Genomic DNA, 27,764 nt, shown 5'->3' with positions numbered 1-27,764 from the left:
CTTAAGGTCTCGTCTTTCCAGATGCAAAAGTTCAGCCCCTCTGATGTCATGACGGATGAAGATCTCTTTGTACTCTCCCAAATTGATCAGATCCAGCCAAGCAGCAACTTCCTCTGTGCCCCAATTCTGAACTACCAAAGTTAAGAGCAAAACCCCCTTAATTTCTACATGCGTGATGCATTACGAAGCAAAAGGTCGGCCATAGAAGATGCGAGACAGACAGCAGCAGTGCTAGCAAATGGGCAGGTGGAAGGCAGTGGGTGCTTCAGGAAGCTCTCCTCCCCGCCCCATGCAGGTTACGGACCACCAACGGACACGAGGAGGACGCGACTACACAAGGAAGTGTGCCACCTGGACCCACACCTCCAGCTGTGGTCCAGCTTCTCATTCAAACCACACAATGTGCAAGAGGGCACTAATCTGCACCATTAGAATCGATGATGCAAAAACCATGCGCTCTGATACCTTGGCTTAAAACCACGGATGAAAAGGTTTAGTTAGAAGAGAGCTACAGATGTTACCTAAAATTAGAATCCGATCTGGGCTACTTGGTTTTACACATTTTTCTGCTTGGGTCTTGCCTTTATTGACTCTACTGTTATTGGCAATTCCAACAATAAATGGCTACAGATTGCTTTAACGTAAAAACTGTTCAGACTGCTATTCAAGACTAGCTGGATTATGCTACTTTTCAATAAGGATGATTGTTTTTTTCAAAGCTGTCATTCAGCATGAGTTAACATTTTTCTTGGCTGTGTTTGGTTTTTTAAACACTCCTCAACAACTATTCCTGTAGATGTAAGGTTTTATATTACTTTTTATAAAGATCGCTAACTCAAAAGAATCAAGGGGGGCATCAAGTTAAACTCTGAGGGAAGGGAACCAGGAAAGTAGCAGGGTACAGAAGCAATAGGCACCGGTGTTATCAAGGGGCGGCTCACTGTCCTTAAATCCAGGAAAAGGAGGGTTTGTAACTTCAGTTAAAGAATATATTTAGCAAGCTGAGTAAAAGAAACTGTCTTTGTCCCCCTTATCAAAATGATCTGGGATTTTAACTGTGAAAAGAAAATGAAGTTATACACCGATGTCTGCAGCAACTGTTGAGAAGACAGACATACTGACTGACTCACCCAGACAGAACACAAAGAACCTGATGACCACCTTATCCTCTCATTCCATTGTAACTACACATTCTCACCAATAGCTGGACATGTTGGGTATGATATGACTTGCATGGTTCAATGTATCATTTTAAAGTGTACAATTCAATGGTGTTCAGTATACTTACAGTGCTGAGAAATGCCCACCACTACCTAGTTCTAGAACATTCTTCCCATCCCCTCGCTGATACTTTTTCAGTAAATTATCTTTCCCCCATGATGGAGCTACCTACCAGGCTGTGAACTTGTTTTCTGTTTCTGAGCCTTTTCCTTTTTAAACTTTGGCACGATACGAAAGACTGTGCTTTTGCTGTTTCTTTTGGTGCAATCCATAGGAGGTTCCTGTTTAAAACAAGCAAAAAAAAAAATCACTGTTTTAGGAGGTTATGGGACAAAAACCCCATTCTGCTAATGGAGATAAAATAAGAATGGTGTCCTAACTAGGGTTTACTCTTGCTGTGATAAAACACCATGATTGAAAGTCACCTGGGGAAGAAATGGTTTACATTTCAGCTTACACTGCCACATCACAGGCTTGTTCATCATGGCTTGCACAGCCTGCTTTCTTATAGAACCCAGGACCACCAGCCCAGGGGTTGCACCACCCACAAAAGGCTGGGCTTCTCCACAACCCAACCTGATAGGAGCATTTTCACAATTGAGGTTCCCTTTTCCCAAGCAACTCTCTCTCGTGTTGACATAAAAGCAGCCAGCACAAATGGGTTCTGAATACACAACATATACCACTCTATTAAACACCTGTGTTCACCAAAAGACTCCTCCCTTAACAACAAAACCTCTCTAAGTGGTATTCAAAACCCATTTTCCTGAAATGTCTCTTCTTCAAAAGTAAGCCCAAACTCTACAGTCTGACTGTTTACATCCATCAGTAGGCTGAGTTTTCCGTACCTCATCCTCATTGGGGCGGAGGATGTAATAAAGCCAGGGGATCTCCGTTAACTTCTGCAGCTCCACCTCCACAGAGTGTAAGGCACTGGACACCCGCTCTTCGTGGGGAGATTCCAACTGCTACTCACCGACAGGGGGAGAAAGGAAACAAAACAAAACATCATAAAACAACGGGGCCATTTTGAGCATCCTTCCTTCTGATGTAAGCTGGTAGCTTTCGCTCTAGCCCCCAATCCCAAAGCTGACATGTATAACTGGTGCTGAGTAATTTCCCCTCCAAAAGTACAGCTTTCGGGCTTTCTTGGACGGGATACCCTTCCCCACTGTAACTTCTGCCTCCACGGTTTCCAGGCACATTATCTGTGAACTATCATATTTGGGTCAAAATTCTTCTGACTTACAGACTTTGTTCCATGAACAAATAACAGTTTTGAAAACCTCAAATACTTGTCATATAAAAAGCACATCACAAAAAATAATCTATAAAATCAAAATAGCAAGTTTAAGGGAAAAATGAGTCTCAGAAAAAATTTGGGATGAAGAATTATTACATTAGGATAGAGTCAAAAGCTAAGGGGCTAGTAATCTTGACTGGATGCATAGCTGTTGAGAAGATAAAGACCCTTTGAACGGACACACCGACTCCAATGACTTTAGGCACCTTAGTTTCCTCTGTGTTAGAAACAGCACGATGTGACTAGAACATTTCTGAGGGCATTTTCAGCTAACCAATACCTTTACAGACCATTTTAAACTCCACGGTACCTACACAGAGATGTTCGCAGAATATTAGAAAGGGAAGTTCTGAGATTATCTTTATGGTTTATAATAAGTATCTTTTTGCTGTTGATTCTCCATGATACTGAAAGTACCTCCCAGTAGTTAATGAAATAGTGAGATTTTCCACTCTACTGTATGACATTTACCATTTTTCTTTTAGTATAAGGAAAGTGATTAGATGGTTTTTCACATCTGTTCTGGAAGTAAAATGAGAAAAATAAACTTTAGTTGTTCTCAAATATAATAAACCTGTTATTGTCGTATCATTATTGCTAAGAGCTTGGGTAAAATTTACTGGGTCATATTTCAAAAATATCCATATTTGAGGATCACAGGGAATTAGAAGTAGGGGGGATGTCCTTGTATTTTAACAAAACATAACCACTAAATATAATACATAAGAGCAAAGGAGACATTTTGTTGTAGAGGTATCATAATGACCTTACAAATCTTTTAAATGACACACACAAGTACTTCCATTTAAAAATTGGGACCTTAATCAAAACCCACAGGATTTCTGATGGGCTTATTTTGGAAAAAGCAATAGAAGATCTGGCTAACAAAAGTAGTGCCAACCATAACCTAGAAGGGGCCTTCACCGATACAACAACAGTAACCAATGCTTCTTCCTAGCGGGAGCGGTGACAGCCACCCTGTGGCCTGGGAAGCTGTGTTTCAGTTGCCCAGGAGGTGGGGAACAGTGCTGGCCCTAATGGAAGCCTCTAAGGAGGCTCCAGTGGCAGCAAAGTGCTGGACCACCGTCACAACCCAGCAGGAAGTCCAGTTCCCCAATCCACCACTTCAAGTACTGTGACGTCCATGACCTTTATAATTTTATGTAAGTTTATATTTTCCCAAACAGGTGAAGCTACTGCAAGAAGAAATGCTCTGAGATCATTCAAAGGGAAACAAGGAAGGGAAAGGCAGCTAATGTGTTAGGCCTTCCACACACCCAATGCCACAGTCCAGCTATAGGTGATGAAAGATTCAATGTTAGAATATTCAAAAACCATTCAGGTGTTTTTACAGAAAGAGCTGGTCTGTATGTATGCTCCAGGTCTGTGGGCTTTAGGCAGATTCACATTTTCTTACACTTGATTTCTAGGGCCAAACTGAGTTAAAACAGAAACAGTGCTTGAAACACAAAGCTAATAGAGCAAATCTGGAAGACCATACCAATCATATTTCCAATATTCACTGGGAAAATGAAACTGTGATTTCTCCTAAATTTGTACACATACAAACAGCTGAGGAATGTCTACTGTCCCTTATACAGCTCACATCTCTCAAAGCAGACCAGGGAGAGAGGCGTGGCATGAGAACATGACAGCCTAAATCTTAGCTCTTGCTTTCCGAAGGCGAAAGTTTGGTCGAAAGGGAGGGTAAGGATGGAGGCCAGAGACCTGCTCAATACACACTCACTAATGAAGCAAGGTTCAGAGTCTCATTTTGCCATTTGCACAACTGTCACAGTTAGCTTCAGGTGACAACTTGACACAAACCTAGAGTCACATGGGAAGAGGGAACCTCAAATGAGGAATTCCCTTCACCAGACTGGCCTGTGGCCGTGTCTGTAGGGCATTTTCTTAATTGCTAATTAATGAAGGAGGGACTATTCTTAGTTGCTTATTAAGGAAGGAGGGCCTAGCCCACAGTGGACAGAACCATCCCCAGACAGCAGGCTCTGGGCCACTGCACTGAGCATGGGAGCTAGCTAGCCATGTCCCGCTAGGGTCTCTGTTTCATTTCCTGTCTCCGGGATCCAGCCCTGACTTCCTTCAGTGGTGGATTATGACCTGAGAGTTGTAAGATGGAACAATCCCCTTCCTCTCTAATTTGCTTTGGGTCATAGAGTATCACGGACAAAGAAGCAAACTGGAATAGCTAGTGAGCATTTCTTTTCCTTACCAAAGGAACCCTGCCAACCAGCAAGGACTCTGTTTCATTATACAGCGCCTTGACGTTGATGGCTATTTCAGTGGCCGTGTCTCTTGTGAGACTCTAGAAAAAGAGTAACAAAGACATATATTCCCATATTACATTTCCATTCCATCACCAATAAACTGTAAATTTTGTTCTCATTATTAGCAATTATTAAAAACAATACCAAAATTCTCCAACAAATTCAATTCTTTGCACACAGGTTTGTTAGCATGATTATTTCTGTTAGTTAAATCACCAAATTGAAAGAATGACCTAAAATGTATATATGCTCAGGCTCACATCTCCTACCCACAAGTACACAGATGCTGGAACCAAAATACACATATTCCCATAAAAGTTAAATCAAAGAAACTTATGTCTAGAAAGAAGCTACTTGATCATACTGATAAACTTTGCATATCATGAGTTTGAACAGTGTTTGTGTGTGTGTGTGTGTGTGTGTGTGTGTGTGTGTGTGGTCCAGTTATGCACACTTTTGTAGATTTGTGGCCATTTGAAAAATCTTGAAGATGAACTTCCTAGACAGGAAATATTGAACAAAATTAAGAAAAAGTTAAAATAGGTCATGAATACATAAAATACATGCACAAATTAAACTATCAAAATGTCGGGGTTGGCAGTCACAAAAAGACAAACATGATATGTACTCACTCATATATGGAGTTTAGACATGAACCAGGGGAGTGCCAGCCTACAATCCCACTGCCAGAAAGTCTGGGAAACAGAACCTTCAACCAATGACTGATGGAAACAGAGGCAGACACCCACAGCTAAACACTGAGCTGAACTTGAGGAACCCAGTGACAGAGAGGGAGGACTAATGAGCACAGGGATCAAGACTGGGCTTGTTTAACCCACAGAAACAGCTGACCTGAACAAGGGGAAGCCCTTGAATCCCAGACTGATGTCTAGGAATCCAGCATGGGACTGATCAAGACCCCCTGAATGTGGGTGTCAGTGGGGAGGACTAGGCAATCTATGGGGCCTTGGGTAGTAGATCAGTATTTATCCCTGGCATACAAATTGACATTGAGCGCCCATCCCACAGTGAGAGATGCTCTCTCAGCCTGGACTCTTGGGGGAGGGTCTAGGCCCTGCCCTGGATGAAATGACAGACTATGGAGATCCTCCATGGAGGGCTTCACCTTCCCTGGGGAAAGGAATAAGGATTGGGAGAGATGGGGGAGTTGGTGGGAGGGTGTAGGAGTAGGGTAGGGAAAGGGAGCTGTGACTGACATGTGAAGCAACCTTGTTTCTAATTTAAATAAAAAAGAAAAGACAAAAAATGTCAGGGTTGGGAGAAGGCTCATCAGTTAAGAGCACTGCTGTTCTTGTAGGACTCATCTTCGTTCCTAGCACCAAGTCAGACAGTTCTCAGCTGCCTGTAACTCTAGCTCCATGGAATCCAAGACTTTCTTCTGGCCCCCTGGGGTACCTGTAGTCAACTGCATATACCCCAACACAGGCACACAAACACAGAGACACACATACAGAATTAAAAATAAAATAGGTATTTTTGAAAAAAATATACTCATGTACTCAAAAAATAGTGTCATCTCAGTTGAGGGATGTGTAGATCATTGTGAAGTGCACTATTAAATCATAGCTTGGTGAAATGAACTGCAGAACAGATTTTACTTTTGTAATCATGTCAGCTGTTTTCAGTTGCCTCTTGTGGTGAGCTCACATATTGATGGCATCTGTTTAAAATTCTATAGGACACAACTTATCTCTGCCTGATCAGTTATCCGGGAAATTATGTATTGCAGTAACAGTGCTCTCTCATGATCCTTGAATATCTTTCACCCTATGCAATATATAAAATATATGTTAAGGGCACTGGTTGAGCTTCCAGAGGACTTCCAGCACCCACATGACAGGCAGCTCACAATCATCTGTAACTCCGGTCCCAGGGGATCTGATGCCCTCATCTGGCCTCAAAGGGTACTGCATATAAATGGTGCATGAACATACATTCAAGCAAACACTCATACACTAAAATAAATTAAATACACGTAATCTATGATGCATACATATAAAATATAAGTAAGGAAAATCATCTAAAATGTGTGAAGTGACTTTAGCATTACTGGTCACCATCAGACAATTACAGTAGTCAGGCTGTGAGAGCGTCAAAGGCCATACACAGATTTTTCTACTGTGCAGAGAAGGCGGAGTCCTCTCGCCCTCCATGTTGTTTCAAGGATTCAGTGCAGTTCTATTTTCACTCGGTAGTTCCAAATACATTGATTTTTGAACTTTAATCCCCAAAAATAACATTTAGTTGAACATTAGTTTGGGTCATTTCAATTGCATAATTAGAAAAATAATGGTATCAGCTTTCCCTAGACTTTCCCATTGTACAGTAGCTCACACTCCAGGAGTTACACTGTGAACTCTCCTTTATCAACACCAACGCTAAACCACCAAAGGAAGCATCAACTTACAATTCAGCAAAAAGTGAAGTTCGGCATCAGAGCACAACTGAGAAATGGCTGAACCTCTCCAACCAAGCGCATGCGCTCATTTCTAGGTTTGCCCTTGTTTAGGGTCAGGGGAGAGGGCAAAGGGAGAAGAAGGAGATGACAACAGATGGAAGATGTTAGCCCGTGAGATGACTCAGCAGGTAAAGGTGTTTGCTACCCAGCCTGCCGACTGAGTTCAATCCCCAGAACCCACATGGTGGAAAGAGAGAACCAGCTCTTGCAAGTGGCCTTGTGGTCTCCACATGGGTTCTGTGGCTGCCCTCCATCCCCAAAATGGATGGATGGATGGATGGATGGATGGATGGATGGATGGATGGATGGATGGATGGATGGATGGAATAAAACAGTAGAAAGACTTGAAAGGAGATGTTAAGGTGGCAAGTGATTAAAAGTGAAATAGAAGGAAATACAGAAAATTTAAGAGCAGAAATTATAAAAAAAAATGCAGAAAAAGGCAAACAAACCCATGGTCACAAATTTAATATAAGTACCTTGTAAAACTCATGAAGAGCCTGTCCTGGTTAGCTTATCAACTTGACACAAGCTAGAGTCCTGAGAAGAGTAAACCTCCATTGCCAGAACGCCTCATCAGACTGGCCTGTAGTCTGGTCTGTGGGGCATTTTCTCGGTGGATGACTGATGGGGGAAGACACGGACAAGCCAGCCCATTGTGGTTAGTGCCACCTGGTGGGAGGTGGCCCTTGGAGGTATACGGCAGCTAAAGTGAGCCCGAGAAGCTGGCCAGGAGGCAGTGTTTCTCCATGGTGTCTGCTTCGGTTCCTATCTCCAGGGTCCTGCCTGAGTTACTAAGCTAACTTCAGAAAAGACTGTGAAGCCAGATAAACTCTTTCCTCCTCAAAGGGCTTTTGGTGAGCGTTTTTAATCACAGCAACAGAAAGACACTACCATCTTTCACAAGAGAGGGTCAGGTCTCTACAATAGTTTACAGTAGCTGAAATACCAAAAGAATCCGCGGAAAGAGAATTTACCATTAAGTCCTCACCTCCGGGAAGCGGGGGTTGGCTTTGTTCAGGGCATGAGAGCATGCATTTACGGCATGAGCCAGTTCCTGCTCCAGGAGACAGTGAATCGTGGCTGCGTCACAAATCCTGAAGGTAAAAAGGAGGCAGAAGAAACAGTTTGGGGCATTGCTGAAAAGTAAAAGGCCACAGCGTGTGGCTTTCAAGTGTCCAGGACATCCGCTTGCTTCCTGGTTTACTGAGGAGCTGGTGCTGTCATCAATTACACCCCAATGCAGAAACTGCCAATGCACCACACCAGAGGACAGCTTGCCATACTTATCACCGACATGCCAACTGTTGCATACACATTTTAGAATTTAATGTTAACAGCCGATGATGATAGATTTTCTCAAGTCTGCAGAAGAATGCATGGAGGCTCACAGAGACTGAATATGTGCGCAGAGCCAGTATGTGGCAGGCTGAGAAATTGTCACTCTCACTTGGAAGCTAAGTTAAGTGAGGAGGACTCGAGGATCTTGTCACAGCCTCTCTTCCACTCGGAATAGTGCCGCTGCGGTGATTTTTATAGTTTTTGTTTGTTTCTTTTATTTTTTGAGACAGGGTTTCTCTCTGTGTAGCCCTGGCTGTCCTGTAATTCAGTATGTAGATTAGGCTGGCCTCAACCTCACAGAGATCCACATGCTTCTGCCTCCCAAATGCTGGAATTAATGGCATGTGCCACCACCACCTGGCTGAATTTTTATGCCTTTTACATTCATCAAACTCATCTTTAAAAAGATCTCTTCCCTTTCTGTCTAGAAGGATAACTGTGTGGTCTCTAAATCTTTGGTGTGTATTACCAGAAACGATCCTACAACAGAAATACTAATGAAAAGTGCGCTGTGTGGCGAGGCAAATTCATCATAGTTTTCTAAGCTATGTAAGATATAGATTACAGAGAGCACGTGTGGAAGACCTGACAAAGGGGCCTAAACATGGCTGAGACCCATGGGAGGCAACGAATGAAAAAGCTAACACATCCCTTATTAATACCCTAAGCAGCAAAAATGACCTTAAAGAAGAAAACACAACTGACTAAGATAAGAGTTCTCCCAGGCAAAACTCCAGCAGAAGCGCTTTACCTAGTAATGAGTTCCTCTGCTGCCTGGGAGCAGAGCCGCATCTGAGACACCTCTTCTGTTGCCAGGTCAGCGGCGGGATGGATGTACAGGTTGGTCCGAAGAACTGGCTTACCAGAGTCACACTTCTGCTTGTCTTCCCAAGACTTCAGAGTGCTCTCAAAGGCCTATTTAAAGCCAGGATTGCAAAGGATGGTTACGTTAGAGCTCAGAGACTAACATAACTGATTAACCATATATCTACATCTGTGTGTGTATGTATGTATGTATGTGTGTGTGTGTGTGTGTGTGTACAGATATAGATGCATGTATATACATTCATATATATGAATATACATTCATGTAAATATATTCATGTATATATGTGTATATATATATACACATATACTTGTGTATAAATATAGGTATATTCATGTGTATATGTGTGTTTATACAGATATAGATATAGGTATGTATATATTCATGTGTATATATATACACACACAGACATAGATATATGGTTAATAAGCTAATTAAAATATATAACATACACATACACATTAGATATATGATAGCTAGGTATTACATGTAAGAGTCTGAAAATCGGAGTGCTTTGTTATACTCTAAAAACTCATTAAATTGGTGAAAGGGATTTTTTCAAGTTTTTTAGTGTATCACATCAAAGAGAGAGTAATGTGACCAACGAAGATGTTTATACTACTGATGTTGTGGAATATTATTTTAACTTCAAAGATGTGTTATATTTATTTATGTGGTGGAACATTATTTTAACTATGTGAGGGTATGTTATATTTCTTTCTGCTGCCTTTGTTAATGATGTAAAGATGTGTTACATTTGTTTGTGCTGCATTTGTTTAATTATATAAATATGTGTTTCATTTGTTTTACCTTGCCTGCCTAAGGCACCTGATTGGTCTAATAAAAAGCTGAACAGCCAATAGCTAGGCAGGAGAGGGATGGGGGGTGGCAGGCAGGGAGAACAAATAGGAGGAGAAATCTAGAGGGAGAAGAAGAGAGAAGAGAAAGGGGGAGAAAGAGAGAGACACTCCTGGGACTAGAACCCAGGTAGCCAGCTAGACACAGAATAGAGCTCACCGGAGGGAAGGAGGCAGGCAGGCAGGCAGGCAGGCAGGCAGGCAGGGAGGCAGGGAGGCAGGGAGGCAGGGAGGCAGGGAGGCAGGCAGGCAGGGAGGCAGGCAGGGAGGCAGGGAGGCAGGGAGGCAGGGAGGCAGGGAGGCAGGGAGGCAGGGAGGCAAGGCAGGGAGGCAGGGAGGCAGGGAGGCAGGGAGGCAGGGAGGCAAGGCAGGGAGGCAGGGAGGCAGGGAGGCAGGGAGGCAGATAGGGAGGGAGGCAGGCAGGCAAAACATAGATGATTAGAAGCAGGTTAAGCTGAAAGAGCAGTGGGACATCACAAGACAAAGCTGAGCATTCATAGTTAGTAACAAGTCTCTGTGTCATGATTTGGGAGCTGGTTGGTGGTCTCAAAGAAAGCCTGGTACACACTGAAATTAACAAATAGCACTCATGCTTCAATCTTTATTTATTCAATTTGTGATCAATGCTATTTTATTTTACTTTATTCTTATACTAGATAATATAAATACTGTGGGCTGACCTTAATTAGCAACACTTATTTGGGGAAATATCAAACTATGGAGATAGGAGAGAGATGTTTGAAAGAGTGTGTGTGTGTGTGTGTTTGAGACAGTCTCACTGAATAGCTATGGCTAGCCTAGAACTGAATTTATAGACCAGACTGGCTTGAACTAACAACCTGTCCCTGCCTACAAAGTGTTGGAATTAAATGGGTGCCTCCATGTCTGGCAGTTAACAATATATTATTAGATCACCAATTGTAAAAACTGCACTGCTGGTACAAAATATCAGCAATGGGAATTTATGTGTGCTGGAGGTAGATGGAAAGATATATCTAGGAATAGAATTAGAGTTCTATGCACTTTCTGCTTAATTCTTGGTAAGCCTAAAAATTGCCAAAAGATAAATTAAAGTAAAACTGAGTAAACCTTCGCTCATACTTAAAACGACAGTGAGCCAAATACTACACATGTGCTAAGTGGCACACTTAAGAGATAATTCCTTTCCATGTTTTCTGTTCTTTTGTAATTTCCCATTTTTGAAAAGAATCTGATAAATTCCAGAAGAGTGTCTGGAGGACAGAGAGACGGTCCAATGTACAACTCTTGTAGAGGACCCAGCACTCACATCAGATGGCTCACATCACCCGTAACTCCAGCTCCAGGGAGGGGCAATACCCTTTCTTGACATGTGGGGGCGCTGCACACTCAGACAAAACACTTCCCAACACGCACATGATGAAAGATGAAAAGTACAAGACTGTTACGTACTCTGTCTCTTGTTAGCATCTGAGCTCTGTTTTTGTGCACAATTTTGATGATCCCTGGAGGCTGAACCCAGGCTTCACCATCCACCTGCACGGGGACTCCCTCATCACCAAATATAGTGATCTTTACCGTGCGGCACTGAAATAAAGCCAATATGTTATTTGAGAACACAGATCAGCCCGAGTCTCTGTGGAACAGAACATTAAGCTTTACCATTGTGACAACGCGGTGACAGTGACATGACAAAAGCCAGCATTTTACGGAAGCCTATCAGGGCAGCAGTCATCTGAGACAGCTTCCTTCTATGCTCTATGACCCAAGAAATATAGTGAGCTGTGCTCTGGGAAACCAACCTGTGCTATCCGGTGATGCTGCAGCTTAATGACCCTTGATACTGCCATCTGCACACTGTCAAAGACGGCGACAACTTCCAGGATCTTGTCATCAAATGAGGGTGCAGCAAATATCTAAAAGGGAACATTGACTGTGCTCATTTCCATCTACGGTTTAAGTAGAACAGAATACCAAGCCCCCAAACCCTGCCATACAGACACCAAAAGCCTAAAAACAGATAGTGAAGAGGCAAATACAGCCCAAGGAAGTAATCACCAAAGACAGTTTAAAATAAGCATACTTCCAAAAAGGGTTTCAACACCCACACACAGTATCTAATCGTCTCATCCAGCACTCTTGGGACCAACACATTTCTAAACACTTCATCTTGATATGAATGTGGCAATACTTCACTTATAATTGGTAGACATGTTGATAAGATGACAAATAATTTTTGGAAATCTACAAGGGCCCAAAAGTTGACGCTGATGAACATGGAAACCGTGATCCTGTGCACCTGACATGTTTTGAAGACATTCTGTCTAGGTGTCCTGAGCTACACACATCTGTGGTATTACCTTTTTTAAAGGTTTATTTTCATTTTTCTAGTTATAGGCATGTGGGTGTGTCTGCATGTCAATATCTGCACGTGAATGCAGGTGCATGAAAAAAGTGTGTTACTTTTTATCAACTTGACAAAGCCTCCCCCCCTCCCCGGAAAGAGAGATGCTCAATGGAAGAATCTCCTCCATCAATCAGACCGGCATGTAGGCATGCCCATCAGGCGTTTTCTTGATTACTGGTGGATGTGGGAGGACATGGTCCTCTGTGGGCAGCACCAGCCCTGGGTTGTATAAGACAGCAGGCTGAGCAAGCCACGGGGAGACGAGTCAGTAAGCAGCGTGTTCCATGAGTCTCTGCTTCAGTTCCTCCATTGACTTCCTGCTTACTTCCCGCCATGGTCGACTGTGATTAGGCCAAAGAAACGGTCTCCCCTCCTCTAAGTTGCTACTGGTCATGCAGTTTACCAAAGCAATAGAACAAACTAGGACTTGTGCCCAGAAGCTGCAGTTACAGTGCTTGCGAGCCCGTGCCGGGTGCTGGCAACTGAGCCAGGGTCCTCTGCAGGAGCATGAATGTTCTTCACTGCTGAGCCACCTCTCCAGCCCTGTGCCTTATGTCATCATATGACATCATCTTAGGGCTTTTGTGAACATGGAAACAAACACCCAGAGGGCAAAAATTCCCCGGGAGTCCTCTGCTTTTATGTTAAGTGCATGCTCACAACACCGATTCCAGAAATTGAAGTTTATCCACAGTCACTGTTCTGGTTACTTTCCCACTTGCTCTATTATAGGCAATTATGACTGAAAAACACTCACTCTAAAAGTGTATTGGAAATATGAGCCCACAAACGTGCTGACACTGATAATTTCTTCTGCTTTCTGTTGTCAGACCACCTGGACTCAAGTCGCTCCTCTGTTAGCAACTGTGGAACTTTGTCGCCAATTTTTCAGGCTAACTTAAGAACTTATGGTTTGAGAATGTAGCTCAGTGTTACGGGGTCAACTCGTATGTGCAGGGACCTCAGTACTGATTCCTGGTACAGGCATGTGCGCGTGCGCACACACAGGCCCACAGGAGAGGAATAAAGGAAAGAGAGAGAAAGGGGAGGAGAGTAGAATTATTAATAATGACCATGGGGCTCTTCTGAGTGCCTGTGGGTATTCAGGAGTGTCACACCTTCAGAATATCTGAGTGATGACTGACACGCTGACAAGAAGAATGAGTGAGTCTATTGTTATTCTTCAATAGAACCAGAATCGATCCACGCCATGAGCATTATACCTTGTATGTTCATTTAAGCCTCAAAGTGAAATCGGCATAAGATTTTCATCATCTTTCTGTGGTATGCCCACTTCAATAATTGTGCTTTTTTTCATTCTTTTCAGAGCAACTGTATTTGTTCCACACAAACATGACTGTTTCTTTCTTTCATAACACAAAGGAAACAGAAATAGTCCCACACCTTCCAAGGTGTGGTGGTGTACACTTTTAATGCCAGAACCCTGGAGAAACTTCAGAGTGTATTCATGAGCAAGAATGTTGACTTAAGATGCTATGAATTCCATCTCACCTTGCAAATATTGTCAAACATTTGTCAGGTAAATATTGACATGACATTAGTATCACAAAGCACATTTTTAAAAGTTAGACATACTGGTAATTTTATTCCCGCTGAGTAAATAAACACTAACTACTTACATCATCCTCTTTGGTTCCGCCCCAGAAGTTGGTGCCTCCTGCGTAGCTAGGGATGTTCAACACTGCTATGCCTTGTAAACTGGGTAGAGGAATATACTGCCCATCACACTGCAAGGTAAAAAGCCTGGAGATTAGAATGCCTATAAACTCAGCACTTTGGAGTGGACATAGGAAGAGCAGAGGGGCTCATGGACTTCCTCATCTACACAGCAAGTTCGAGGGTAACCTGGGCTACCTGAGGCCCTATCTCAAAAATAAAAAGCTCATAGGTCAGACAAAAAGAGCAAGACTGTTACTCCAGAGTCACTGGGACAGGAATGTGCTCACAGTGCTTGCCTTCTTGTAAACACACTTCCACATTTTACATTCTCCCACGTTACAAAGAGTTTGAAACAGTGTAATGTGTCCACAGCGCCAGCTTTCTTGTAGATAAAGTCTTAAATATTACAAAGGCCATCATATCACTTTTTTCTTAATTAAAACATTTTTAAATATAAATAACCCTTTAAAAAAAGCTGGACAGTGGTGAGTCGTGGCACATTTTTAACTCCCAACACTAGGGAGTCAGAGGCAGGCAGGTCTCTATGAGTTGGAGGCCAGCCTAACCGTGTACGAAGAGAGTTCCACAACAGACACTGTGATTACACAGAGAAATCCTGTCTCAAAAAAAAAAAAAACCAAGGGGAAAAAAGTATAAACAAAGAAGAAATTTTTACAAAAATTGAATTAAAAATATGTTTTCCTTCATCATTCTTCCCAGATCAGGCAGCACTTTTCTTGAATCTCCTTCAGATCAGTTATATAATTCTAGCATAGTGGTCCTCAACCTTCCTAATGCTGCAACCCTTTTACACAGCTCCTCATGTTGTGGTACCCCAAGCATAAATACTTCATAACTATAATTTTGCTACTGTTATGATTGTAATGTAAATATCTGTGTTTTACAACGGCTTTGGTGACCCTTGTGGAAGGGTTGTTCAACCCCCAAAGAATCACAACCCACAGGCTGAGAACTGCTGTTCTAGCCTGTATTGCTGAGATATCTCTGTGCGTGTTTTAGGTACTCTGCTGAATGCAGGCCCTGTATGAGCAAGCTATGACTCCCTTTCCCCCATCTCTCTCAGAACCTCTCACAACTGGGTACTTCCCTGGGTTTTGTAACTAACCAGCAAGATTTAAACTGAAAGCTGAGGGGGGGCTAATGAGATGGTTAGGTGGGTAGAGGCATTTGCCACCAACCCTGACAACCTGGGTTCAATACCTGGAACTCACATGTGTATGAAAAGAAGATACCCCTCAAGCTGTCCTCTGACCTCCCCATGCACACTTGGTGCACTTGCACAGATGCACATGTACACACATGTGAGCACACACGCACGCACACACACACACACACACTCAATAAAAATTTTTTAATCAAAGCTGTGTTGTTTATGTAGCTAGATGCAAAGGCAAGGAAAACCTATGTATATTGAATAGCACTGTACACTCCCACCTTCTAATTCAACTAAATGAAAATTAAATTGCCACTTAGATGGGAAATGGGAGTTATGACTGCTACAGTAATTATACATAGTGATTACTGAGTAGATTCAAAACTGACATTTTCATAATGTTGTTTCTCAAATGCATTTTAATGTAATGTTTTTGTTTTGTTTTATTCTATTTATTCATTCTTAAGTAAAACTTAGATACTGAGATGGACATAAGCAGTTAAGGAATGGAATGTCTGAGGAGACAATTATGTTTGAGCATTACACTATATATAATGTACCAAAACAATGTTTTATGTGTCAAGATACTTCAAATTACTTTGAAACATCCCTTATGATCATTTTAAATATTTAAACAGAGTCATATAAGGTTTATTTTTATTTTGTTTATTCTTTTTGCCCCCTTTGGTTTTTCAAGACAGGGTTTCTCTGTAGCTTTAGAGCCTGTCCTGGCACTCACTCTGTAAACCAGGCTGGCCTTGAACTTAAATAGATCCTGCCTGTCCCTGCCTCCCAAGTGCTGGGATTAAAGGCATGCACCACCACCACCCAGCAATATAAGGTTTTTTTGTGAACATTTGATGAGGTTAAGCCTTCATTTTAAAAGAAACATATCTGTAGATACCACGTGTAAACTAGATGCTGTGTTTCCAATTTAGTAATTCTTACATTAAGACACTCATTAAAAACTACATTTTAATGTCCAATTAAAAGGATTGCTAATCTTTAAAACAAATGAAAATCCAGTATGAACCAGCTTTTACAAAGTAAGCAACCGAATTTCCTCTTTACCCACGTGCCTATTCACTGCTACATGGATTTCTTACCATCATTTCTTACCATGAGGCCACAGGGCTAACCATTAAACTGGGAGCTTATTTCTCATTCAAAGACCTATACCGCTTCCTAGTACTCAGGAACACACCTGGCACTTAGCTAGCACTCAATGTACAGCTGGAAAGGAAATTAGTATGAATCATTTAGTAGAGCAAAGAATGTGTTAGCAAAAACAGCTATCTTTCCTTGAGAAAGTGCTACTTACAGTCACACAACTACCTTCAGAAGCTATTTTAAAATGCTAGCTTTGTAAATGTAATGGAAGCCGTTTCGTCTTGTTTTGTATTTTTAAAAGAGGGTCTCACTCTGTATCCCAAACTAGCCTGGAATTTGCAGCAATCCTCCTGCCTCAGCCAGTCCTCAAGTACAGGGTTACAGGGGTGCAATTTTTTTTTTCAGGGTTACAGGAGTGCAATTTTTTTTTTCAATCAGGAGAGGGTTAGGGCTGAAGAGGGAGTTCAGCCTTTTAAGAGCACTGGCTGCTTCCAGGGAATTCAACTCCCAGCACCCACATGGGGCTAACAACCGTCTGTAACTTCAGTTCCAGGGAATCCAGCGTCCTCTTCTGGTCTCCACAGACCCTGCATGTACGCAGTGCACATGCACACAGGCACAGACACATAAAGTATTTTAAGAATCTAGAGAGGCTTGTAGAGGTTTTACAAATGATTGTAGTTTATTTGCATCCACTAAGGATGAACATTCCCCCACGCACTGCTGAATTTAATGTATGTGCACTGAACACAACCCCCAGTGTTATGCGCACAATCTCTTTCCACAGAGTTCATGAGGACACATTGGCAGAATGGATTTGATAAATTAAGGCTACATGTCTGAAAATGTCTCATATTCTGGAAAAACTTCAGGAAATGTGTGAAAACAGGAAGGTGGGAGAGTCTTCTTAAGGAGAGGGAAGGCCCATGACAGGGTTAGCATGCTTAGGGCTTTATGTGTTCAGATGTGGGGTAAAGGGAAGTTACAGTTTGGAGTCAAAGCTCAGACAAGTTAGCAGGCATGAATACTTGGTTTCCATTGCCTTTTAAACTGGAAAGGAAAAAGCTCTAGGTAAGATGTCTTTTTTGGACCAGCAACAAAGACCACTTCCAGAAACAAAGACCATTCAGCCTCAGGGGCTGACAAGTGCATTCTGTTTTTCATTTTTCACTCCGTAAATGTCCATGAAATAGTCAACACCATTACACAGCAGCCTTAGGATCAGGACATCAACCAGGGGCCAAGTAAGCATCTGGAGTATGTGTGAGGTTGGCAAGCCCTTGATAACTTGTTTAGATGGGTGGGTGTATTACGTGGCTTTGTAGTTGATAACTTGTTTAGATGGGTGGGTGTATTACGTGGCTTTGTAGTTGATAACTTGTTTAGATGGGTGGGTGTATTACGTGGCTTTGTAGTTGCTCTCTTTTTTTTAAAGAGAGGGTCATTCTATGTAGCCAAGGCTGGCTTGAAACTCCAGACCTGAATGTGGGCAACTGCCCTGCTTCCATCCCAGAACAGCTGGAGTTACAGCCATGTGACACCAGACCAGGCTCTGAATGTATTATTTTTGAGCCTTCCCTCTCCCAACTAATTATGATCAGACTCATCTGTAGGGAGCAGAGGAAGCCCTGGGTGAGTGAAGTCCTAAGTGAATGTGTGCTGCTGACATAGGCACAGCCATGTCAAGGACTCCGTTAACCTAAGACTGAGGTAAAGGCTCAGAAGGAATGGCCTTCCTCAGGGGACTAAGTGTTCGTGTAGCCTGTACGTGCACAAAATGTCCACATGACTTTCTGCCTGCTGGATATTTATGGCACGAAGAAGGCACACTGACAGCATGCTCGTACCAAGGTTAGCTGATCCTGTCTTCTGGATCCAGCTGTTTACCGTAAGTCCTGCCTCCTTGTTTATCATCATGTAATAACCCTGCCTCCCTGTTCAACTCTGTATGCTGCTAAGCTCCTGCGGTGCTGAATTTCTCCTGCTGAGAGCCTGGACCACCAGACCCCAGCTTTCTGTCCATGTGTCTGCCTGTCTGTCTGTCTGTCTGCCTGCCTGTCTGTCTGTCTGTCTGTCAGTCTGTATTTCTTCATTCCCTTGTGCCCCAATCAGGTCTGTCCCTGGAGCCATGCTGCGAATGTCACTCATCATAAATTGAGGAGCACATTTCCTTGCCAGATTATCAATCCACTAGCCACTTCTGCCTCAAGGCAGTGTCAGCTATGGTTTTACACAATAAGGTAAACAACAATGATGATAGCACTCTACCTGTTCTTAAGGATTGTGATCAACTAGGGACATGGATCAAAAATGAAGGAACATGATACAATACAACACAATACAATACAATACAATACAATACAATACAATGAGGACTCTTAAATTGACTTGGGATGGGACTGTGGAAGAGAGAAAGAGAACCTTTGCAAAAGGTAAACCTCCCTGATTTTGCAGTCACTTACCTAGTAGTCTCTATTTTAACTTTACAAGCAACCATGAATCAAAGCAGCTGATTGCCTAGTGATACTTTTAGAGTGGAAAGGACCAATGGGCTTTTCTTTATGACAACTAGTGGGTAGTGACTGAATCACTTGTTCAGCTTACACCCCAGTGTTAAGGCTAAGACAACAATACCCAGTTTAGTTTATTTACCAGAGCATTTAAACCTGTTATAATTTTCTCTGTATTAGTGGTATGCTTTAAATAAAAAAAGTTCTCATCATAAAAGGAAATGAGATATAAAATACATGCCCTGGACGAAGGATAAAGGAAATTAAGTTTATAGTAATTGATAGACTCCAAGGATTCCCAACCATCATTTTCATGCTACTGCAAGAAATTAAATAACTTTTATTGTCTGTAAGTTTCTACTTAAATTAGAAAAGATTGTCAAAATTCCATTTTTAACAGAAAAAATTGGATCAAAATAAATGTATATTTAAATTAAAATGTGTGCACTGCAAGTACCATTTTCAAGGACTTTATAAAACATTGGGCAAGGCCGGGGCAGTGGTGGCACACACCTTTAATCCCAGCACTCGGGAGGCAGACGCAGGTGGATCTCTGTGAGTTCAAGGCCAGGCTGGACCGACAGCCTCCAAAACAATACAGAGAAACCCTGTCTCGTAAAACAAACAAGCAAACAAGCAAACAAACAAACAAACAAAAAAAACATTGGGCATTGTAGAATTGGAACAAGAGAGTGAAGAAGTTCATTATTAAAGACACCGTCCCACTTAAGTACTCGAAAGGCTCCATGTTGGTAGCCCCAGCTTAAAGAATGAATGAGGTTGTTGAAGGTTGAGCCTTTGTTTCTACACTGGGTTGACACTACCTTCAGAATGCATTTAATCACTAACCAAGAGGAAATTAGGTCAACTTAACTCTAAAAATTAGCTGTGTAGGATAAACTGAAATGTCTTTGCTTCAAGATGCACTCACCTCAAGTTGAACTCTTTGTTCCAGATTTTTGTATGATCTCTGTAACAACTCCCGAGTCCCAAGGACCCCATACCACATCAAGTTTTTAGTTCGGCTTCTAAAAAATAAATATTATGCAATCTCAGAAAATGTTATTTATTTACTCCTTAAAGCAAAAGATATAATAAATGAAATTAAAGTAAGATTGCCTCCACGTAACAACATTATTGCCATTACTGAAATTACCTGCATTTTTCAGGGTGTTCTTCTCTCTTATTATTAAATTCTAATGAAATTTTTGCATCTAATCCAATCCCAAAGTAATTGTTCATGACACATTTTTCTGAGTATCCATCTCTATGATAATAAGGGAAAGTACACAGAGTCAATTTCAGATTCATAACAACACAGTTTATTTACACAGTTGGACTTAACACCACTTAAGTGTCCATTCTTCCTAGAGGGTTGGAAAGCACAAGTCATTCTATGCGTGAATGCAAAGCAGAGACAGTCATGGCTTTGTTTTCTATTTAATCTGACAGCCACAGACAGTGCTGACTACACAGACCAATGAAGGGATCTACGGGAGGAATCTGAAGTCCAATGCCAATAGTCCTCTTTCTTAATCATGAGCAAGTCTCTCCCGCTCAACCCTTAAAAGTGGACAGACAGGAAGGCAAAACTTCTGAATTCAATACATTATTGTTAAGTACTGCCAACAATTGTTTTTTATTTTTATAATTACTTTTTTATGGGGTGGGTGGGTGTTTCACACACGCCATGGTGCATGTGTGGAGATCAGAAGACAGTCCGCATGAGTCAGTTCTCTCCTTCCACAACTGATAAAGATGTTTGTCACCCAACTTGATGACCTGAGTTCATTCCCCATGACCCATACGGTAGAAGGAAAGAAGTGATGCCTGCAAGCTGTCCTCCGACCTCCAGAAACATGCCATGACATACACACACGCACATGCACACACGTGCACACACACTCCTACATTAAAAAAAAAAGGCCTGGTGGTGGTGCACACCTTTAATCCCAGCACTCGGGGCAGAGGAGGCAGATCTCTGAATTCCAGACCATCCTGGTTTACAGAGTGAGCTTCAGGACAGCCAGGGCTACACAGAGAAACCCTGCCTCAGAAAACAAAGCAAAGCAAAACAAAACAAAAACATACAAAAGAAAAGGAAAAAGTACTTCAAAAAATAAAATAACACATAATAAGGGTGCACACAAGACACCCTGCCCCAATATACGGGACGGAAAGCGGTGGAAAACTCTCAGCTTCAGATTCTGGCCACCACACAGCTACATGCACACCCACACTCATGCATGTGCACCCATACACACGTGTGACGGACATACACACAATTTTGAAACGAAAAAAGTGTATCTCACATCATGGGAGTCTAAAGAGACGGGACGGATGTGGGTTAGACCTTGACACAAGGAAAGGCGCAGGGGGATGTGGGAAGATGGCAGGGTTAGCAGAAGGGCAGGGGATGACGTAGACACAGGTGCAAACTGGGACCAAGGGACCCTTCAGGGGGAGGCACACAGTGCTGCACCAGAGAGCGGCTGCTCAACAGCGGGTGAGAAAGGGACCTGCCTCAGGGACAAATCGCAGAGCTGGTCACTATCAACTTCTGAGCATGCTCGCCACGCTTTCTGCAGATGGAAACATACACTTGGGGCACATGCAAAATGTCAGGATTTGAACAAAACAGACCCCCCCCCCCAAAAAAGGGTGAAGTCGAATAACTACAAAGTGTTTCTTACAGTGAATCAAGATCTGGGTCGATAAACGGTGTTGCACCAAAAGGGTCGATGTTTGCCAGCAACATTTTGTTGATGATAGAACTCCCAGCAATCGAGGCGGCAAGTCCTGCTCTTAAACCTGACAGAAATACATCACATGATCAGAGAAAGGAGAGACAAATCCGGTCCACTCAGAGCCTGGCCTTGTCCCCAGCATCTTGCTACCAAAGCTAGTGACGACTCAGTAGCCAGCCAATGAACACTCAATGATCACTCCTCAGTGACCACTCCTCAGAGACTACTCAGTGACCATTCACTCAGAGACCACTCCTCAGTGACCACTCAGTCAAAGCACAAAGGGTGACACTTAGAAACATGAAGCATTTCAATATTTCCAAACGTCTATATGTTGTAATAGAGAATTATTGAAAGAAAAACATGAAAAGGAGTATCTGTGATATTTTCTCACTTAACATTCAGCAATTCTACAATTTTTAAGTTTTCAGTATTTCACTTCCTGGGTTAAATATTCCTAAGTGTTTTGTCATTTTTGATGTAATTTCAAGTAGAACTTTATTCTTAATTTCACGGTCAGATTGCTCAGTTGCAGCATATAGAAACATGATAAAAATGTGATCTTTGCATACTGATCATTTACCTGTATCTTAGTATACTCACTTATTAGATAGTGGTTTGGATCTGCAATCTTAGTATACTCATTAGATAGTGGTTTAGATCTGCAATCTTAGTATACTCACTTATTACATAGTGGTTTAGCTTGCTCGAGCATGTGCATGGATGTACATGTACACATGTATGTATCCCTTGGGGTTTTCTACATGCAAGATAAATCTGGGAAGATACACAGTTGCTCTTTTCCTTTCTGGCTTTTCTCTATGTAGTCCTGGACATCCTGGGGCTACCCTGGAACTTACATAGATCTGCCTGCCTCTGTCTCCCAAGGTGTGCGCTGCCATGCCCAGCTTTTCTTTCTAGTATTTTATTTTATTTCTATTTCTTCTTGAAGGGAGTTTTTAGTTCATGTGTTTTAGGCCCATTTCCTCTGGGTTCATACTTCCATCATAATCTTATCTATTTCTCTTAGCTCCAGAATGACGTCTCAAGACTTCTCTCATTCCTGATTTTAGTGATCTGACTGTTCACTCTAACTCTTTTCATTTTCTGTTACTTTTTAATTCTCTGATTTTCACTGTCATGTTTGTTACCTGCTTCCCCTGTCAGCTGTCATCAGTTTGCTCCCACACCCCTTTACCAGGGTGGGTGTCAGGTGACCCACCAGAGGCGGATACGCATTTTCAGAGTGGCAGTTACAGCTGCACCACCCGCCATGCACATTTGAACTGCAGCAGCGAAGCTCTAGGCTGGTGATTTCTGTTTTCACTCATCTAAGTATTTTCTCTACTTTACTAATTAATTATTTGCTATTTTCTCTAATTTATTTTCCCCCACATCTTTCCAGATCTCATTCTCTTGTTGGTGCTTTCACTCCATTGTACTGAGAGTAAGCACACAATCGTGAGATTTTGATCCTTTTGATTTTACCGAACGGTTGTGACCTAACTGGCTAAGGCCTGTCGTAGAGAATGTTCTACAAACTCTTGACAAGAATGTGGTTGGGTGTTCCTTGGATGTTGACTGGATCCTATTGTTTCAGGTGACCTCCAGGCACTCTATTCCCCCATCATCCTTTTGGTCCACCATCTGTCTAGTCATTCTGTTACTATTGAAAGGGAGGAACAAATGTCTCCAGCCCTTATTTGCATTATAGAGCTCATTTTAAAAAAGAAATTCCATGAGAAGCTACTTTTCAGAGTCTAAATAGATTCCAGCATTCTATGAATGAAGATCAAAGGAATTTTAAAACCACCATAAACTTGCAAATTTCTGAGATACATATACTTCCCCAGTTCCTTAGGGAGCTCGAGACATGCATTGTTTTCCTCCAGCTCTTAACCACAGTCTCTGTTAGCCCAATCCAAGGTAAACTCATTTCATCAAGGCTGGAACAGATACTAGGCTAAAAATCTCTGCAGAGAAAGTAGAGGCTTAAAACCACAAGGAAAGCTATAGTCATGCTTGGAGGTCACAGAATGGAAGGTAAGCTCGATTCAGGGACAGGGGGTAAGCTCAGACTACTGAACTCCAACCTAGAACCAATGGACTAACATTTCTCAAGGTAGGGCCCATGTGTTTGAATATGTCCTATGCAGTTAGACATGGAATATTCTAAACTGGTTTCCTACGACTAAGTTGGGCAAGAAGTCTCTTAAAGGAACATTTATCACTAAGAACACTTTAGCTCATGAGTAAGAGAAGTTACATATTTTCAGAGATCTACTGAAACATACACCATGTCACACAACTGTACTACCTGGGCAGATTATTCTGGTGTTGAGCACAGGGAGATTTTCTTTGGTGGTGGCCATAGCTGAACCAGCGACAGAATCAGTTTGGAAATGGCCACGAATTGCCTGGGCCTCAGGAGCCTGAGATGTGGATTTGGCTGTTGACAAAAAGTTCAGATTAAAAAATGGCAAATAAAACCAGTATAAAATTAAACAAAATTATAAACAACTTTATAACTGAAAACACACAACAACAAGCAGATGCCTATTTAAATCAATGAGTGGAACTGAAGATGATAGTTATATTTATCTTCATTTTATCATTTTATTTTCATTTTCTTGAGATATTTGGAGAGTATCTACCAAGGGAGATACATTGATCTCTGGTTTTGAGTAGATGCTACCAGAACACAGATATCTACCATCATTAAAATTCAATAATATGCTTAATTTGAATGTGATCAACCCATACTTGATAAGTAGAAGACTTAAAGCCTGATGACCATTATGATGGACACTACCAACATTACCTATTAATTATGAATATTGGGTAAAATGTTCACAATCAAATGATCTGACTCCCAATGGGATATATGAATGCATGTGAAACAGGAGATAATACAGTCTTCAATTTAATGGAGACACTCGGCTGGGACTCAGATCAGTGCATCACTTAACCCTCATCAGAAAAGCTTCTTCTTGCAGTAGATGGCAATTAACACCAAGACCCACAACTAGACGATGCATGGAGAGTCAAAGACCCTGGGGTATTCAGTCCTAAATGAGATGCCTTTACCAAACTCCTCTTCTGGAGGCTCAGGGAACCATGCAGAAGAGGAGGCAGAAAGATTCTAAGAGCCACAGGTGGTGAATGGTTCCAGAGAAAAGCGTGTTCCAGACACCATGAGGCTGACACACACATGAACTCAAAGAGAAGGAGAGGAGACATCTTGTACAAGACTGGCGTGAAGTGAAATCAGACAAAATACCACGATGAAGAAGGGGAAGCAGACACAGGGTCCCACCTCTAACCAAGAGGCTATTTGCAACCTGGTGGGGAAGAGAAAAAACTCAGTTTTCTCCAATGGAGTGTCACCGGGTAAACCAACCGCACTCCAGGGCATGCTCTAGGTCCAGGAGTAGGTGATCAACACAAAACAGAACTCCCTGCATGTGTGTGCATGCATGCTTTTTGTATTTTGTTTATTGTATTGGTTTGTTTGGATCTTTGTTTTTGTTGGGGGAAGAGGGAGGGAAGGATGTTTTGTTGGGGGTGAGAAGACAGGGAGAGATCACGAAATTGGGTTGGTAGGGAGGTGGGGGGATCCGTGAGGAGTTATGGGAAGGAATATGATCAAAATATGTCGATTGTAAAAATACTGTTTGGTTGTTTGATACAGCGTTTCTCTGTGTAACAGCCTTGGTTGTCCTGAAACTCACTTTCAAGAACAGGCTGGCCTCAAATTCACAGAGATCTGCCTGCCTCTGCCTTTTGTGTGCTAGGATTAAAGGTATGCATCACTACCACGCAACTACAAAAATACTTTTAAGAAAAAAAAAGAAAATAAATGGAAAGATATCACTTATCTTCCAATAAAATCAATGTACAGGACTTGCCATCATTTATTCAAATGATGATAAGCTCCAAGTGGTTTTGTTATATTCTTGTAAAAGCTCAATATAGTTAACATACTCAAGAAAATAAGAAAAAAGATTTAATTCTATCTAATATAAGGCAAGTTAGTAATGGAAAAACAGCACCTTGATATAATCTAGAGGCCATCAATAGGTATTAAAAAAAACCAGTAGTCATTAAATTCAATTTAAAAGTACTCCAAAACTTAATTATCCTCACTCTCCCTCAGACTAATTATAAACGTAACTACATTAATCTTGCATGCTATTTTCTCTGATCAAACACTGTCCAGCTGCACAAAACTAACAGAGGCCACTCTGTTGTGTGTGACAGACAGGACTTCTGGGGCTAATCTCTGATGCAGAGCAACTTTTGATGTTTACCTCTGATAAAAAGCAGAAAGTGCACTAATGACTAAGATCGATGCTCCGCTGCAGGGAACTCAATTAGTTCTTCATGTTTCTTCCTAAATAAAGCATCACCTTGAACACATTAATACACTGTATTTCTCACATCTCAGACATCAATTGCATAATTTAATAATGTCACAATATGGATGATTCAATAAAAGTACTGATCATTGAACATGGGAACACTGCTATTGTCAATGATTTTCAGTAAGCGGGATTATAGGCAAAATTGGCATCAAATGTGGCAACATTAAAGACTTTGCTAAATCTATGCTTCCCTCTCTATTGAACACTCTCAGTGTAGTATCTTTTAGTTTCCTTCCTAACTAACGGAGATGGTGAGTTTATAAGAGTATGGTAAAGTGGAATGATGGCTGGTTGGAAGTCATAGGCAGTGACTGTACACATATGGAAGAGAGCAAATGTATGGATACCCTGCTGTTGTAGCCAAGTAATTTTAACAGGTGAAAATACCAAAGACCTGATTACCAGTTTCACAGATAAAGTACATTGGAGGTGACAGAAGAATTAAAAGATTTTTAACAGGAAGAAATGATAGGTCCAAATTAAAAAAAAAAAAACCAGATGAAAGGTCATACAGATGAGGGAAAGCTATTGCAATTTAATTTGAAAGGAAATTTGGAAGTTTGGGCAACATCAAAATGTGCTGAATGAGCAGCACAAATATCTGTGTCACTGCCTTACAGACAACACTTGGAGTTTGTTCAAAAGACAGACACTGACCAAATGAATGCAGCCAGAATAACAAACAACTCGAAATCACCAAATTATAGATGAGTGGAGAAAGCTACAAGACACCAGATAAGAAGGAAGACATCAGATATAGCAAGGAAACACGGCACTGTAAAAGCCACTCAGCATCATTTAAGGACTGCCACAGGGAAGAAGGGGAAGATACAGCCTCAGGAGACAGATTCATCTTGGAACTGGTAAAATACCATGTGGGGAATTAGATCAATCATTAAAAACAAAAAACAAAACAAAACAAAAACCCATACAAATGCTGGAGTTCATTCTGCCAACATCAGTGATACATAAAGCCCATTAATATCTTCCATCAGAGGTAGAATTTTAAGGCAGGAATATGAAGTTCATAATAAAGAATAGTTTAACAATTCTACTTTAACAATTACAGTCAAACTTGAGAGAGAAATGTACTAGAACTGAGTGGCCTGAGGAGTCAATGGTTATTTTTGAAGAGTTCAGAATTTGCCTGTAGATATGTATGCTGAATATCTGAACTTCACAGAAACTAATTTTGATTTCCTTAACAGTTTTGCTGGGCGTTGGTGGCGCACACCTTTAATCCCAGCACTCAGGAGGCAGAGGCAGGCGGATCTCTGTGAGTTCGAGGCCAGCCTGGTCTACAGAGTGAGTTCTAGGACAGCCTCCAAAACAATACAGAGAAATCCTGTCTCGAAAAACAAAACAAAACAAAACAAAAAAAAAAAGAGTTTTAAGTACAAGCATTTTTTCCTCAGTAA

General features: G+C 41.7%; 1 protein-coding gene across 7 annotated transcripts in view; it reads right to left on the bottom strand.

Moving 5' to 3' along the window:
• Dgkh (diacylglycerol kinase eta) overlaps positions 1-27,764 on the bottom strand; it is a 172,780-nt gene that overhangs the window by 18,940 nt on the left and 126,076 nt on the right. For 2 of the 7 annotated variants that reach the window (XM_021227666.2, XM_040757188.1), the window contains 14 exons: positions 24,240-24,371; positions 21,869-21,986; positions 20,332-20,442; positions 20,107-20,203; positions 14,342-14,449; positions 12,097-12,210; positions 11,747-11,881; positions 9,384-9,547; positions 8,283-8,388; positions 4,758-4,850; positions 2,996-3,046; positions 2,070-2,189; positions 1,394-1,502; positions 1-131 (listed from right to left, as the gene is read on the bottom strand). In XM_021227666.2, coding sequence (XP_021083325.1) covers positions 1-131; positions 1,394-1,502; positions 2,070-2,189; positions 2,996-3,046; positions 4,758-4,850; positions 8,283-8,388; positions 9,384-9,547; positions 11,747-11,881; positions 12,097-12,210; positions 14,342-14,449; positions 20,107-20,203; positions 20,332-20,442; positions 21,869-21,986; positions 24,240-24,371 — 1,589 coding nt within the window. Of the gene's footprint in view, positions 132-1,393; positions 1,503-2,069; positions 2,190-2,995; positions 3,047-4,757; positions 4,851-8,268; positions 8,389-9,383; positions 9,548-11,746; positions 11,882-12,096; positions 12,211-14,341; positions 14,450-20,106; positions 20,204-20,331; positions 20,443-21,868; positions 21,987-24,239; positions 24,372-27,764 lie in introns of those variants that run through there. The other 5 variants (XM_005070936.4, XM_021227668.2, XM_021227670.2 and 2 more) reach the window with 5 other exon arrangements.

The sequence above is a fragment of the Mesocricetus auratus genome, unplaced genomic scaffold (genome assembly GCF_017639785.1).
Source record: "Mesocricetus auratus isolate SY011 unplaced genomic scaffold, BCM_Maur_2.0 Super-Scaffold_2245, whole genome shotgun sequence".
NCBI classification, from domain to species: Eukaryota; Metazoa; Chordata; class Mammalia; order Rodentia; family Cricetidae; genus Mesocricetus; species Mesocricetus auratus.
The sequence above is the reverse complement of the archived record's forward strand: the minus strand, read 5'-3'. Positions and strand labels throughout refer to the sequence as shown.